This window comes from Monopterus albus, unplaced genomic scaffold (assembly GCF_001952655.1).
Source record: "Monopterus albus unplaced genomic scaffold, M_albus_1.0 scaffold83.1, whole genome shotgun sequence".
Taxonomy (NCBI): Eukaryota; Metazoa; Chordata; class Actinopteri; order Synbranchiformes; family Synbranchidae; genus Monopterus; species Monopterus albus.
Genome location: NW_018127963.1, coordinates 272487 through 289034, shown reverse-complemented (window position 1 = coordinate 289034; position 16548 = coordinate 272487). Strand labels below are relative to the sequence as shown.

The 16548-nt window shown below is 41.5% G+C and overlaps 2 protein-coding genes across 6 annotated transcripts; both read right to left on the bottom strand.

Annotated features, from left to right (window-relative positions):
- Positions 1 to 32: 32 nt before the first annotated feature.
- zfyve9b (zinc finger, FYVE domain containing 9b) lies at positions 33 to 11620 on the bottom strand. 2 transcript variants are annotated; one of them, XM_020607025.1, is made up of 16 exons: positions 11425 to 11620; positions 9231 to 10036; positions 9018 to 9117; positions 8724 to 8926; positions 8441 to 8552; positions 7123 to 7245; positions 6721 to 6876; positions 6301 to 6525; positions 6133 to 6215; positions 5935 to 6039; positions 5688 to 5838; positions 4963 to 5043; positions 4521 to 4683; positions 1845 to 1950; positions 1565 to 1744; positions 33 to 726 (listed from the first exon to the last, which is right to left on the bottom strand). In XM_020607025.1, the coding sequence occupies exons 1-16, from the start codon at positions 11486 to 11488 to the stop codon at positions 565 to 567; spliced, it is 2820 nt and encodes a 939-aa protein (XP_020462681.1). In that variant the 5' UTR covers positions 11489 to 11620; the 3' UTR covers positions 33 to 564. The 2 variants fall into 2 exon arrangements, with proteins under 2 accessions (XP_020462681.1, XP_020462682.1); XM_020607026.1 differs by lacking the exon at positions 11425 to 11620 and adding an exon at positions 11147 to 11277.
- A 728-nt stretch (positions 11621 to 12348) lies between these two features.
- On the bottom strand, positions 12349 to 16447 carry btf3l4 (basic transcription factor 3-like 4). 4 transcript variants are annotated; one of them, XM_020606986.1, is made up of 6 exons: positions 16426 to 16447; positions 15776 to 15837; positions 14841 to 14954; positions 14519 to 14720; positions 12798 to 12857; positions 12349 to 12560 (listed from the first exon to the last, which is right to left on the bottom strand). In XM_020606986.1, exons 2-6 carry the CDS (start codon positions 15827 to 15829, stop codon positions 12514 to 12516), a joined length of 477 nt encoding a protein of 158 aa, XP_020462642.1. In that variant the 5' UTR covers positions 15830 to 15837; positions 16426 to 16447; the 3' UTR covers positions 12349 to 12513. The 4 variants fall into 4 exon arrangements, with proteins under 4 accessions (XP_020462642.1, XP_020462641.1, XP_020462644.1 ...); XM_020606985.1 differs by having other exon boundaries at positions 16355 to 16434; XM_020606988.1 differs by lacking the exon at positions 16426 to 16447 and adding an exon at positions 16167 to 16296.
- Between the last annotated feature and the right edge of the window lie 101 nt (positions 16448 to 16548).

The window sequence follows — 16548 nt, the reverse complement described above, 5'->3', positions numbered from 1 at the left end:
GTACTTAAGTAAATGTACGTGCATTCGTTCCAGTGAATTTTAAGTTTAATTCCAGACTGGCATTGCATTTTATGAGCAATCAATTAAAATACATCCAGTATGAAAACACTGGTTAGGCATTCATTCAAATTTCTACAGATCTACTAGATATAGTACTTCAAGTCATTCTCTTTGTTTTAAGGTCATGGGGCTGAATCCAACTCCCACTTTAAAGGTATTCTCCATATAGGAACTTGTAGAAAGTGTTGTAATATGAATGTTAACAAGCTACGGAGTTGCTACTACAGTGCAAGTACTGCACCCTGAACTGATGGTCCATCACAGCCTTCATGCGTGCCCAGACGGTCTGCTGCAGAGCTGGGTTAGATCAGAAAACTGGGGGCGGCTCACACAGGCTTCTCTCTGCTTGTGAGTGGATTAGATGGATGCAGACCTTGGATGTGGTCTGGTTTGCCCTTGGAATGCTTTAACTGCCCTGAAACTAATGGCAGCACTGATGGGAAGTGCTGGAAACACATTCGTGGTCAGAGTTAAGAAGATGAAATAGTGGGGTGTGTGTGTTCTCTAAGTGATGATCTCTAGAATGTAAAAGATGAGCTCCATCACAATGGGCTCCTCGCCCCTCTTGCGCCCCCTGCTGTGGATGACAGGGATCAAAACGGTATCCAGAGCATTGAGGTACTGAGCTGGGAGGGGCTGTCCGTTACTCCCAGCCATAAATCCCACCTGAAATTACAAAACAACTAATTAGTTTGAATTTCATCAAACCAAGGAGCTTATGTTTTAACTCTTACAACCAAGTGTTATGATTGTATTTTCCCAAGCTGCAGTTAAACCAATATACCAGAATTTAGTAGTTATGGCTGATCAGTGATCTGGAATTTACAATGGAAACACCTATGACTACTTTTCATTTTATTGGTTGGCTGTAGAAGACTGAAACATTTAGGCACATTAACCACTAAAACTCCCAGATGAAATTCATGCTGATGAATGTTTTATCAGAAATCCACTGGTATATTTTATTGCTAAATAAAAAAAAATACAAAATGATTACTGAAAATAAAGCATTCATAGAAAAATTAATAATAGGTTTAGACCTATTCTGACTGACATAGGCAGAGATCAGTAACTAAAATTAAGATAAAAGGTCTCAAGTTTTCAGATTTGCCCGCCAAGTATACAATATGTGTTGTAATGCCTTGATAGACTAACCCAAAAGGTCAAGTGCAGACATTACACTCTTAACTGTATAGATTTACAGTCCATTTATAAGGATTAACTATCTGTCCAGCAAATAGCTATTTTGAAAATATATATATCGTTTAATAAATTTAACTATGCAATTTAAAGGTGGCTTAATCTCACCGCCATGTGCTGTTTTCATAGAACTTGTATATCTCTAATACTTCATATATTGCAGAGTAGATTTCAAAGATTTCTTTGAATTCTGAACAAACATGGTTTCTCTATTTTGACTGCTTTCTAGAAGGCAAACTCATGGCATCTGATGCTTTCAAGGCCTAATATACAGTATCAGTAATATGCTGTAATTTTTTCTGACCTCTTGAGAATCAAATGTGACACGCAGACCCAGCTTGGCCATCCCGTCCTCTTTCAGCAGTTTCAGGTGTGGACACAGCGCCAAGCAAAAAGCCCGGGCGATTCGCTCCGTTAGCCGGTTGTGTTCAGCACAATCGGTCGCTCTGCCTTTGTGATGATCCCCCCTCTGCAGGAAGAAGACCTGCAGAGGGGGGATCAAGAAGACGTTCACATAATTGTCAAGGCAAGAGACCGATTATGATGTACTTCTGCTGTTATTTTCAGAAGGCCATTATACATACTTCTGTCCAGCGGATGATTTTCCCATTTTCTTTGTATTCTGACTTGTGGAACATCTTCATACTGCTGATGGACTCCATGGATTTCCCATCAATGGGGCTTATGATTCTGGAGAACACAGAAAAGTGTATGTACACTAACAGTCAAATGTTTGGACTCACTTTGCCATTCAGTTCAGTAGGAAGGTTTGACTGGTAGCGTACATAAGATTTAATAATACAGTGCCTTGCGAAAGTATTCGGCCCCCTTGAACTTTGCGACCTTTTGCCACATTTCAGGCTTCAAACATAAAGATATAAAACTGTAATTTTTTGGGAAGAATCAACAACAAGTGGGACACAATCATGAAGTGGAACGAAATTTATTGGATATTTCAAACTTTTTTAACAAATAAAAAACTGAAAAATTGGGCGTGCAAAATTATTCAGCCCCCTTAAGTTAATACTTGGTAGCGCCACCTTTTGCTGCGATTACAGCTGTAAGTCACTTGGGGTATGTCTCTATCAGTTTTGCACATCGAGAGACTGAAATTTTTGCCCATGCCTCCTTGCAAAACAGCTCGAGCTCAGTGAGGTTGGATGGAGAGCATTTGTGAACAGCAGTTTTCAGTTCTTTCCACAGATTCTCGATTGGATTCAGGTCTGGACTTTGACTTGGCCATTCTAACACCTGGATATGTTTATTTGTGAACCATTCCATTGTAGATTTTGCTTTATGTTTTGAATCATTGTCTTGTTGGAAGACAAATCTCCATCCCAGTCTCAGGTCTTTTGCAGACTCCATCAGGTTTCCTTCCAGAATAGTCCTGTATTTGGCTCCATCCATCTTCCCATCAATTTTAACCATCTTCCCTGTCCCTGCTGAAGAAAAGCAGGCCCAAACCAGGATGCTGCCACCACCATGTTTGACAGTGGGGATGGTGTGTTCAGGGTGATGAGCTGTGTTGCTTTTACGCCAAACATAACGTTTTGCATTGTTGCCAAAAAGTTCGATTTTGGTTTCATCTGACCAGAGCACCTTCTTCCACATGTTTGGTGCGTCTCCCAGGTGGCTTGTGGCAAACTTTAAACAACACTTTTTATGGATATCTTTAAGAAATGGCTTTCTTCTTGCCACTCTTCCATAAAGGCCAGATTTGTGCAGTATACGACTGATTGTTGTCCTATGGACAGAGTCTCCCACCTCAGCTGTAGATCTCTGCAGTTCATCCAGAGTGATCATGGGCCTCTTGGCTGCATCTCTGATCAGTCTTCTCCTTGTATGAGCTGAAAGTTTAGAGGGACGGCCAGGTCTTGGTAGATTTGCAGTGGTCTGATACTCCTTCCATTTCAATATTATCACTTGCACAGTGCTCCTTGGGATGTTTAAAGCTTGGGAAATCTTTTTGTATCCAAATCCGGCTTTAAACTTCTCCACAACAGTATCTCGGACCTGCCTGGTGTGTTCCTTGTTCTTCATGATGCTCTCTGCGCTTTAAACGGACCTCTGAGACTATCACAGTGCAGGTGCATTTATACGGAGACTTGATTACACACAGGTGGATTCTATTTATCATCATTAGTCATTTAGGTCAACATTGGATCATTCAGAGATCCTCACTGAACTTCTGGAGAGAGTTTGCTGCACTGAAAGTAAAGGGGCTGAATAATTTTGCACGCCCAATTATTCAGTTTTTTATTTGTTAAAAAAGTTTGAAATATCCAATAAATTTCGTTCCACTTCATGATTGTGTCCCACTTGTTGTTGATTCTTCACAAAAAATTACAGTTTTATATCTTTATGTTTGAAGCCTGAAATGTGGCAAAAGGTCGCAAAGTTCAAGGGGGCCGAATACTTTCGCAAGGCACTGTATAAAGCGGACAGGGAAGATGGTTCAAATTGATGGGAAGATGGATGGAGCCAAATACAGGACCATTCTGGAAGGAAACCTGATGGAGTCTGCAAAAGACCTGAGACTGGGACGGAGATTTGTCTTCCAACAAGACAATGATCCAAAACATAAAGCAAAATCTACAATGGAATGGTTCACAAATAAACATATCCAGGTGTTAGAATGGCCAAGTCAAAGTCCAGACCTGAATCCAATTGAGAATCTGTGGAAAGAACTGAAAACTGCTGTTCACAAACGCTCTCTATCCAACCTCACTGAGCTCGAGCTGTTTTGCAAGGAGGAATGGGCAAAAATTTCCGTCTCTCGATGTGCAAAACTGATAGAGACATACCCCAAGTGACTTACAGCTGTAATCGCAGCAAAAGGTGGCGCTACAAAGTATTAACTTAAGGGGGCTGAATAATTTTGCATGCCCAATTTTTCAGTTTTTTATTTGTTAAAAAAGTTTGACATATCCAATAAATTTCGTTCCACTTCATGATTGTGTCCCACTTGTTGTTGATTCTTCACAAAAAATTACAGTTTTATATCTTTATGTTTGAAGCCTGAAATGTGGCAAAAGGTCGCAAAGTTCAAGGGGGCCGAATACTTTCGCAAGGCACTGTACATGGACCAGAAATGGCTGGTTAGTGTGAAATCTTGCATATACTTTTGTGGCACAAAACTAGATGCCACTGGCTTTCTACACATTAATTACAGTTCTCATTAATCTACCTTTACACCTGAATGTTTTATTGTTGTCTTGCTGCAGCTGCCCCATGAGCTTCAAGCAGCTACACACACTCACCCCTTATTCACAGTGCATTTCTCCTGCACCCACTGTACACAAACAAGCTCCTGGTTGTCTGGCTGGTCAAGCCGTCCACAGGTGACAGTATAGTCTTTCATCTCCCGTAATGACCGACGGAGCTCTGCCATGGTTTCCATGGTAATCTGCACCATTAGCCCATCTGGAGAAAGGGGGCAGCGATACAGGAGAAACACACAGACACCAGCAGGGAGACACACACAGGCACACTTGCATGCATCAACATGTACACACGCCTAGACAAAGTCTGTTAAGATGTACACAGACACACACATACAAAGATCAGCATATTTGGAATAAACCAGTTTTGAGACAGTGATGTTCACATGCACCACTTAAAACGTAAGCAATGAATTTTCTGAATATAGCAGGGAAGTAAAAGTCAAGGTCAACCAGAGTGTTCTCTGAGTGAAGAGCCTACCTTCTACAATGCTGGACTTGGCTAGGTATCCTGTAAATGCTTTCAGAGCACTACTGAATATAAAAAAGCATGATCCAGTAACTGCAACAAGACAGAAAGAAAGAAAAAGAGATCTTTAGAAAGAAACTCTGTGGTTCCAACCTTGTTACAAGTGATCTTTGCAGTGATGAACATCATCTAGTGCCATCTAGTGTTACATAAGGGAAAGTGCACCACTTTTGTCCCTTGAATATAATTAGCTACCTGATTCCTTGGTGCTATTTGCTTCCCTTTACTGTCCCTTGCATTCCCCTTTGGGCAGTTTTCAGATGAACTGCTAAATGCATAGTGTTATGTCTTGGTCTGTATCTGCTCATTCCTATGCTATTAAATTCATTTCAAACTAAAATTGAGTGAAATATTAACATCCACAGTTCCATTTTGTATGGATGCAGTGTAACATCTTTAGGAAGATTACAATTTAGAATAAAGTTATTTGGGTTTGCACAATGTTTGAATGCACAACATGAATTTGTAATTATGCTTTAATGATGGAGTTAAATTTTTAAAAATTATTCTCTTGAAAGACTGCACTTCGCTCTTGTACAATTTTAAATGTGCTTATATCTTTCTTTACAGTGCACTCTAAACCACAGGTAAATGATCTCATGCATCAGTCCAGTGAGACTGTTGTCTACTACAAATATGATACTTGATCTACCTTCAAGTATCCTGTTATGGCTCACCTTTGCGTGGATGATTGTGAATGCTGATGGCCTGTGTCTGGTACTGGCCATCGTCCCCCTGCACACAGATGAGGTGGGAGTCCGCAGTCTCATTAAAACACGCCCCTATGGCCAGCACATGCTCACTGGACTTATTCAAAGCCTTCATCAGCTAATGTGAAACAGGAAAGCAGAGAGGAAAGGAGGGGCTGATGAAGAGGACATAACTTTAGTATTAACTGTGAAGCACACAAAGACTTATTGTTACCTCGTTATATCCAGTGGTTGGTAACTTTATGCGGGTCCTCTGAGCCTCTAGATCCACAGTGAGCCCCGGAACCATTGGCAGGCTGTAACAGCAATTCCTGAAGTCCTGAAACAGGATGGGAGGAACTCTTTTTAAAAAATTACGACACAAAATTTCTTAATACTGATGGTAAATGTAGTTACAAAACACCACACTCACCACTAGCAGCCTCATTATGGTGTGACCTATTTCCCCAAACAAAGGCTTCCTGAAGCGCACGCTGTACAGAGGACATGGGTAAACTGACAAAAGAGAGATAGAGTTTGTAACTGAAGAGGAAACCTGTAACATCAGAGATGCAAGGTTTCACACCAGTGCCTGGCTTACATCTGTACTCAGCCCCAAGTCGCAGCATGAGACGCAAGGGAAAGGCTTTGGCCCAGGCCATCTCCGCTCTGTGGACCAGCAGGCCAAAGAGGTAGGGCTGGTTTGGCAGAGGTAGACCTTGAAGAGACTGGAGAGTGGAGTGAACATACAGGAAGCCTGCATGCTCCTCACTGCCCAGGAAACAACTGCCAAATAGGGAGAGTGACAGGTGGTTCACAACCTTCCCTACAGAAATACAGAGGCAAGGACAGATGAGTAACAGAAAAAAAACAAACACTTGACAGTGCATTGAGATGATTTTTCCTTATGGATGGATTAGGGTCCGACAGAAAACAACATTCAACATTGTCAACACCACTATTACTATGTAGCCTGTTGCAAATTACTGCACACAAGCAACTTGTTATGTGTGGACCTGACCTGTGTGGGCATCCCTGTATAGCTGGATGAAGTGGCTGAAAATGTCTTTGGGGAAAGTCTTCTCTTCAGGCAGACACTGCAGCAGCACCACCACCTCCACCTGGCCCACAGCGTGCATTCCCTTTGTCGTCATGCACCAGCACTTCCTGTTAACATCTGTCACCCACAATCAAGGCACAATCTCAAGCATGTACATGGGCAGTTTTTTTATTGGTACTCCTAAATAGAGAAGGAATTTGAGAGTAGGAATTTGGAGGAAAGTTTTTCTTAATTTTCCATCAAGCATGATTTTAGGATCATACTAGCTTTATACTTAATTTTAACTGTGTACAATATGATTACAGTGCATATTTCTCTGTCCAATTTATCATGCACAGTGAAGGAAAGATAACAGACACCTACAATTGACCAGCTTGACCATTGCGAGCAGGTTGGCATTGAGAACAAACACCAGAGGCTTGGGCCTGCCACTCTCTAACTCCTGAATAAGCAGTGTCTCAGAGGGCTGCTCCTCCACAGTGTAATCTGAAGAAAAAAAAAACATACAGTTGCACAATTATCATCTGACCTTTGTTTTGCATTGAGCTATACTTTGAACTGGTATGCAGACCCTTTTTTAAAAATGTGCTGTGGCTTTTGTGGACCAACAAACCTAGCTTCATAAAGGATTTGTGTTTGAAATTGAATTCATATCTGTGTAATAATTAGTAACCTGTAGTTTAATGTCTCTTTATAAGAAGGGCAAATGCAAGGACAGGCAGCTTGAGGATGTGAATTTAAACTGCTACCCTTCCAGTCACTGCTCTTTTTTACAGTGCAGTCACAAAAACTAACCAGCCCAAACTGCTACAGTAGATAGATATGGAGTTTGCCAGTACACTATTAGTACAAGAGTTGAATGAAGCTGTATATAAACTGAAGGGTTATTGCCCATTAGTATGGTGTGCACAGAAGCTTGTCTGTTTATGCATGTATTTTGCAGCAGCCTGGCGCTGGTCATGCATAATTTGATTCTGGTAATATCTGGATCATCATGCATAATGGTACTATACTTTAGCAGTTTAAAATGGGGTAGCTGTAACATGTCTGTCCTGATACCTTTAAATGGGTGTGGGAAAACTTCACTGTTGCTTAACACAATCTCTGGATGCCAGATACCAACAGGTATCACCGGTTAGTGTTTTATTCAGTACAGAAAACTCTGCTCATTTAGGTGTTTCAGTATTACTCTATAATTGCTCTGTAATTGCTGCTGTCACTTGACACATATGGCAAGGCAGCTTTATCTATGTAGCACATTTCATACACAGAGGCAAATAAAAACATTAACAGCATTAAAACAGTAAGGATTAAAAGCCAGAATAAAATCAATTAAGAAAAAAAATAAAAAATGTTGCTAAAATGAAATAAATTACACAAATTGAAAATAACAAACAACAAGCTACAGTGCAATAATAATGCAGTAACTTGCTCCTGCTTTTGTCATCACTGCTTGTCAGCACTTCAACATAACAGACCCAATCTTCACCTCGCCTGGTGATGCCCAATTAGCATGTTTTTGTTTTTGGTTTTTGCCTCTACTTCTATCTTTGGATGGGGTGGGCCAAGCACATTTGAAGATCAGGAAATACCTGCACTGCTATGATGCAGAAACCAAAAAGTAATTTGGTTGTTACCTGTGAACCTGTGTTTATCTCAAGTGGCATTAAACTCCACTCACCTCCTTTGACTCCTGTGGAGGTAAGGATAGGTGGCAGGCCATCCAGGGGGATGAGGTTTACTGAGCTGCTCACTAAAGCAGTGGTGCCCCAACCATAAGGACCACAGGCCTCCTAGAGGAAGAAGGAGGTAGAGAAATGGGCCCACTTCTTTGTCAAGTCCACTGTATATAGTACCAACTGTTTAGCATATAGGAGCCCTGAACACTGTTGTAATTCATTTTCCTATCAATGGTAGAACAACAACTATCATATAGTCTAAAGTTATGTTTTGAGCGATCCTACATTGATAGTCGTCCTGTGGGGCCTCAAGGCTCCCCTGATCTGTGGTGAACCCACAGGGCTTTTAACAGACCCGTCCAGTGCTTGTCTCATCAGCGGTGAAAAGGTTGGCCCTCTGACTGGTGTGGCTGGAGCAGACTCTGACTGCTTATTGGTGAGGATTTCATCTGCGAACCACACCCTCCTTTTTCCCCATGGGGGTGTCCCTGAGGAGAAGGTGGAAGAGCTACTTCAAGTTTTCATTTAAAAAAAAAGAGAAAAAAAACTTACTTTGACTCAAAATAAGTCAGGGCTTACATTTGATGAGGGTTGAATGACAGGAAACACAAACTCGTCCCTCTTTGCCATCCAAATGTGTAAGTCTGAATTTCAGATTGGAGCAAAGTGCACAAAACACCTGATGATACACACAAGCACACAACACAAACACAGACACACATACGTCACACATCAACTATTAAGTCAGATTTTACTTTGGGTGGGGACATATAAAATTCAAATGCTCCTTACCTTCCCACAAGCACGGCAGTGATGCCTCCTCTTAGTAAAGGTAAACTTGACCCCACACTTCATGCAAACCTCTGCTTGAGCATCAGGGACCCACACTGGAGCTACATCTCCAAGGACAGTGCCTTGATCCTTTGACAGAATTCCAACAGAGCTCAGCTGACACTCATTATCAGGATCCCCAGGGGAAGCTGCCACATTCCCCATTTCTCCTGCAACACTGGCTGCTTGGATCGTACTGGTATTTGTCTCATCTTGTCCTTTAGATCTAGGAAAGTGAAACTGACTCTGAAGCTCCTTGGGCACCTTGCCATATGTCTCTTCATGTAAGGGAGTAAAGGATGCTGTAGCTGCCTCTGAGCTGCAGGACTGCTCTTGCTGCTCCAGCCTGCTCTCCTCCAGCTCCTTCTCCTCAATCACTGAGTCCTCTTTCAATGGGAGAGCCTGGAGCTTCTTCTCCTCTGCCTCCACCTCAGCCCACTCAGCCTCAGCAGGGCTCAGCACCAGGGGACTGGAGCACTCCCCAAAACAGCTCTCGCCCCATGAAGAGACAGTGGTCACAGTGCAGCTGCCCTCCTCCAGCTGGGAGGGTGAAGCAGGTTTGACAGGATGTTTACATGGTTTCTGCTCACGTGATCCAAAAGTGCCTCTGTCTGTTGCATCCGATGTGGCTTTAGAAGGAGATTCTGCTCCAATTTGTCCACAGCCCAATCCAGGTTTTGACACTTCCCCATCTTTGAGAACCAGGAGACAGGGTCTGTTCAACCAGTGGTGTTTGCTTTCTTTAAGAGACAGATTGTCTCCTTCATCTGTTTTGAGAGGAAGCATGATAATATAATGAACATGTTTACCTCTGTCTGTGAAGTACACACACATTCACATACCATGCACACATGCCCATTAACAGCAACTCACTAGTCAGGAAAGCTGTGTTCACATGAAGTGGCCACTCAGCAGTATGTGTTAATTTATGTGTACAGTTGTTGTTAAAAGAGGTACGGTGTGGACTAAATATCAGTATAGAACCGTGTAGAAGCAGCTGACAATATCACTTGGCTTCCCCAGAGGCCAAAAAGTTCAACAGTGGTTCTGTATCTGAGTGCCAACAGCACTACAAAGGACGGTCATACATCTGTTGCTGTTTCACTGAGCGATAATTCATCAGGAGCCACTAAAGCAAACAATTAAATAGAGGGGGAAAGTAACGAAAGTACATGTACTCAAGTACTATACTTAAGTACGATTTTTGAGGAATCTGTACTTTACTTGAGTATTTTCATTATCTGTTACCTCATAATTTGACTTTACTACATTCAGAGAAAAATGTGTACTTTTACTCACAATATTAATTTGATACCTTTAGTTACTGGATACTTTTTAGTTTGACATTATTAAACCATAATCATAGACCTTTAGTGATCCTGCAGCAATATGTAAAATACTTCAAATTATAAGCATAAAGTAGTTAAAATTAGCACCAGCTGCAACATTTAAGTGTATTTTGATGCTAATACTTAATTGTAATTGAGTATTTAAGACTGTGGCAGGTTATTGCTACTTTTACCTAAGTAAATTATCTCAGTACCTCATACACCACTGCAATTAAACAGGCTACCGCACAGCAACCCGTGCAGTAAGCAGACTGTTCAGGGATAGGTGCTTTGGTATAAATTGCAAAACGACCCCTTATGATTTGTAAAAGCCCATAAACGAACTAGTTTGCCAGGTTAAACTGCACTGCAGACTCTTTGTCAGCCGGGCTGGTTCAGCTATGGAGTAAAGATTTCACTAAACGGTGGCACGGCTGCACCGATCAAGCTCACTGCGCGCCCGCTTCCCGGGACAGTGACGCATTCAACACACGCGCAAATGTTTAATCCGCTGGCAGGCACCGAGGCCGGAGGCAATGCGACACTCACCTCGCATCCTGTTACATCAGACCGGGCAGGACGCTTCTACTGAGATTATCTTGAGACGTTTGGGGAGTCTTAGGACAGCGTGTGTATGTGCGCAGCCTGTCTTAACACAGGAATGTGCGCAACTCACACGTTTGAGATGATGCAGACTATGCGCGCAGCCAAATGCTGTATCAGCGGTTTTCTGTATCAAACACAGACGCGCAGTATCATCTTATACCACACAAGCACCGAATGAAGAGTAAAGCGCCCCCTACCCCGTTGAACTCAATGCGTCTTACCTTCTGTCATTGCTCCCAGAAGGCTTTCATTCTCGTCGTCCCGCGCAGAGAAGAACTTCAGCATTTTATCCTGTCACATCCAAGTTCCGAGGGATGCGGATTCAAGCAGCATCGTTCACAAGTGGAGGATAATACGATTTCGCCTCTCTCCCCCCTCCCTCCATGTGCGATCTTCCTCCTCCCCTGTGTCTCTGCAGCTCTTTGAATAAACTCAAGAGGAGTGCAGAAATGTCCCTCCCCAGTTTGCTGGCTCCACAAGCCGCAGGGCAGCGAACAAGCCAAACCAGAGCTGTGATGCTGGATACAAAAGCCTCCCACTACAACCTGTCAGGATCAGTAAATGACTAGATTTTACTGGTCTACTATTTTAAAAAACCCATAAATTCCAATATGACCTTTAAAAGACTTAATTGGCTATAGTTTCAAGATATTTAGCCATTATCACCCTTTGATTTTGATTATACACAAAGAATTTGTCTTTGCTAGTTTTATCATTAGAACCACAAAGATTTATGTCATTACAATTTCTGGTTTTGCTCAGAGGCCTTTCCTTCTGTAACGTAACAAAGATTGGACAATTTGAGGCAAAATCTGATACACGGCCAGCACCATATAGCCGACAAACCAGACCAAATCATTTTCAGTGACCCAGAATTAGCAAAGATTATATTTTGTTTCAGAAGCATTTTGTTTGTAGATCGTTACTATTTCTATGCAAAATTTTCATTTGGAGAACTTTTTTTTTTTTTTTTACAAATCCTTGTCAATGACCACACCACCACCTTAAAAATGTTAATCACCTTTATTTTGTTTCATAAACAAAAAAGGTCTTAAGACATGAGCTTTAATGACCCTCTAGTCCTGATCGTGACGGACAATGTGATGAAGGGATTTAACGGTTTACCAGAAGTAGGAGTGTTTCTCTTTTTAGTGCACAGCCAGTCTGACTCAGATATCTGTGGGCCATCATAAAATAGAAAAGTCTCTGTTTGTCTTGGGGGGGGGGATGTGTCTGGTTTACTTGAGTTAAAAAGACTGGAGAAGGTTTGTTGTATCACTGCAGTTGAGTCCATGTGCACGTGACGTTTGTCAGTTTGCCTCATTCTTTGACGCTTCATCAAAATTTTCCACCAGATCTGCAGAACAACAGGAACAAAGTGTTAATTATACCGCAGGACAGTCTGACTCCACTATATGTACCAAACTGACTTTATTCTTTCAAGGGTTGCAGTAGAGCAAATCCCACCTCTACTTCATTTTACTGAATAATAAAACATTTCAAATTCTGGGATAACTCTATGGAAATTGCTGCTAATGCGTCTGTAGAAAAGGGAAAAAAAAACAAAAAAACATTTAACTGTCTGACTTCATACCTGGAACATCATCATCCTCTTCCTCAATGTCCTCTGCCTTTGGAGCCTTGCTGTCGATAGCTGAGATAAAATGCACAAAAAGAACAAAAATACATTTTTGTTTTAGCGAATACATTGTTGTAACAGCATATGTGATATCTTCTTACAGTACAAGTCTTGTGATTGTCACCAAATCTTATGAAATACCTATTTTCATTAGCCTGCTTTGTGTGGAGCCAACACGTGATACATCTCATCCATCTTACCGCCAATGTTCCAAAATCTATAAAGAAATATACCAACTGGCGGCACTATCGCACTAGACATGTTCCCTCATTGTGATGTACGTACATGCACAGTGTGGTTTATTTGAAGTTGAGCCCCACATGCACTGTTCTGCTCCGTTCTCTCTAGAGTACCAAGCTCGCATTAATATACTAAAAACTAAACTACAAACAGCTAAATAATGATACTAATAGCTAAAAACTGGTTGCCAATAAACACAGTAATGACAATTGTTTGAGTAGTTTTCTAAAAACTACAGTGCTAAGATTTTTCAGGATGCTATTTAGGTCCTTAAAAATGCACATACTGATGCGTTTTTAAAACATTTGCTACAGTACATTGCTTCAGTAGAATGAACGGGCTTGGATACGACAGCAGAGAGCCACAGAGGCTGGAAACACTGAAAAGTATTGAGATAATAATAATATCATCAGCCCTGTTTAAATAAATATAATCTTGGTCCTCAATAGTATGACATGACAGACATTTGCCCTGTTTTACAGTTTTTCTCAGTTGTTTTCATACATTTCTCAAATCATCCTTAACATCTGAAAAACAGTAAATGCATTTCTCCAAACAGTTCATTTAAACAGCACAACACACTGGACTACCTACAAAAGCCAGTTACTTGCTCAAAATCCTTAGTTTCTCCCTCAAAACTAAACACATCACTAAACATGTCACTATCGACAGAAAAGTGATTGAAAGAATATGATAACTGGTTCAACCATTCTGCAACTAATGACTTCTGCAAGGCCCTAATGCCCAGGTGTTTTGGAAGGTCAGACTTTCCAACAGAGAACCAGGATAATACATTTTGATCAACAAGATAAAAGCAAGTGATGAACAAGTGGATTTGAAAAGTTCACGACTGATCCGAGAAATGTACTAAAGGAACTGAGAAAAACAATAAAAGTAATGTTGGGGGGGGGCAGAGTTGTGTGTTTAAAGCTTATTAGATCACAGTGGTTTGAAATATTTACAGACAGCACAAAACATCCTGGCACCAACTCTATTACCTTTAGTTGTGAAGATACTGAGGTAAACAACAGAAATACAGTGTGTGCTTGCACATGATTGGCCAATGCAGCATCTTGCTGGATGATGTCATGTTGCATTGCAGAAAAAGTTGAACCAGATCCAATTTTTCCTGCACAGCATTTTATCGTTTTGACAGAAGCCAGCCCAACCCCCATCCCAGAGTATAAAGCCTGCTGCAAATATAAATGTTAACATTAATGCTGCATGAAAACAGGATCTATAAGTAGTGAAATACATATTTTTCATTAGTTAAGTCAGACCTTCTGAAGCCACCAACATGTGAATCTGTTTAGTGCTGCTATACATTAAGACTGTAACACACCCTGTGCTGGTTAGACACAGCTCCTCATCCTCCTCTTTTACATAAGTGACCAGACAGACCAGAAGTCTGATAGTGCAGGTCCAGGCACACCCACCTTGCCGAGGGAACTGTTCTGCCAGTTTGCGCAGGCTGCTGAGGCTGTCTGCTCCGAGCTGACTGAGGATCCCGGGAAGCATCTCTGTCAGCTGCTTGGTCTCAGCGTGGCCCGTGATGGTGAAGGTGTTGGCAGACAGGGAGGCCTGAACTTTGGGGTTGTTGAAGTGGATCACAGTTCCATCATCCTTGATCATGTTCACCTGAGAAGAGAGGACCACTCAGTGCACACGCACGCACACACACAATCACATGTACTGTATGTACCACAAGGTGTGTTAACATTCAGGGTTTCTTTGTAAAGCAGATCCATACCAATTTACCTCCTCAATTCCAGCAATATTGTTGACAGCCAACTTCTTTAAAGAACTCTGTAGCTTTTTGTCATCAGCTGTTGCAGTTCTGTGGACCACCTTCTTCTTCCTACGCGCAGAGCCCTGAAACCAAAGTAGGCACACAACTCCTGAATGGCAGAGACTTAAATCTAGGTGCAGCCAACAAGAAGAAAAAAAAAGAAGATATAAAGGATAATGGTGGCAACAAGAGTCTTCATTCAGCACTTATGAATTGGTTGCTGCCTGTTGAACAGTTCAGCTCTGCAGCCTTCAAGGTGAGTTGGTGCCTCCTGTTCCTGTTAAGAATTTTCTTTTGTTAAATTCTACAGCAGCTTTTTTTGTTATGCTGCTAAATGATGACTTTACATAAACCCTATAGTTTAACTAAAAAAAACTCAAATACATTTTATTACATTTGACTGTTATGAATTTGAAAGTGGTAAGGTGTACTCTGTAGTTATGTTGCTATAAATAAAAATGCATTTCATACTTTGAATTATGGCTGTAACTAAAATCATTTTCATTATCAATTAACCTATTTTCTTCTCCATTAATTGATTAATAGTTGAGTCTATGGATTGTCAAAAAATAATGGAAAAATGCTCATCACATTTTCTCAGCGCCCAGTGATGTCTTCAGATTTCTTCTTTTACTCAACCAAAAGTCCAAAAAGTCACTTAAGAATATCGCTGCTGGTTTGGTCGGAAATATGCTCCACTGCTCCTGTATCTACACCCAACACATCAGAACAAACTCCTGGAGCACACTTGTAGGCTTAAATGATCACTCAAAACAAACAAACAAACAAAGCCCCTACTATTAATCACACACACCTACTAAATGCCAAGGATGACAGTAACACATACGTGGTTTCCCAACATTACATCTTCCTAGTCTAAACAAATGGACCAGTGTGGACTTACCTTTCCTCCTATCCGGACTTGGGCTTGAAGTTTTGCCAGTTTTTCTTGATTCATGTTCTTTCCTACAACATGAGAAAACTGGATAACGTTGAAGACACATACATGTTACAGCTAACTAGCTAATTTTTAGCATGCTACTGCTTCCCCTATCGCCAGTGAGCTGTAACATTAGCGGTGGCCACAAAACGAGCTAACAAGGAGACAGAAAGTGACCAATTCCCAAAGACACACCTGTTTAAAAATGACAGCAACAAGACAAAGCTGGTTTCATCAATATAACAAAACCACTAAAACACATTTAACACACGGGATAACACACGGGAAAACACACGTCGCAGATCCAACAACGCCTCCGACTAGCTCCTGCTGGTCAGCAGACTGTCTGACCAACCTGCTGTGTATGTTCATGTGCAGCTGCAGAGATGAAAACACAACACAGGACCGAACAGACAGCACACACACACACACACGGTGTCACTGCTCTGTTCAGCCCGACAATTCTGCTCGACCACACAACAACAGCCACACGCTCCACAAACACCTCGCAATTCACACAAATCAGCATTTATCATAACAAACCTGATCAGTTATCCACTGAGGCATGCGGCACTGAAAGATGGAGGTTATGAGGAAGAGATTACGTCACATACCATAATGGATTTTCTTCTTCTTCGCTTCCGATCAGTTGGAGGACTTTGGGTGGTATGCTTCCACCTAGAGGACACTTTATAAATTACATTAACAAACGCCACTTCCTTCTGACAGTGACCCCC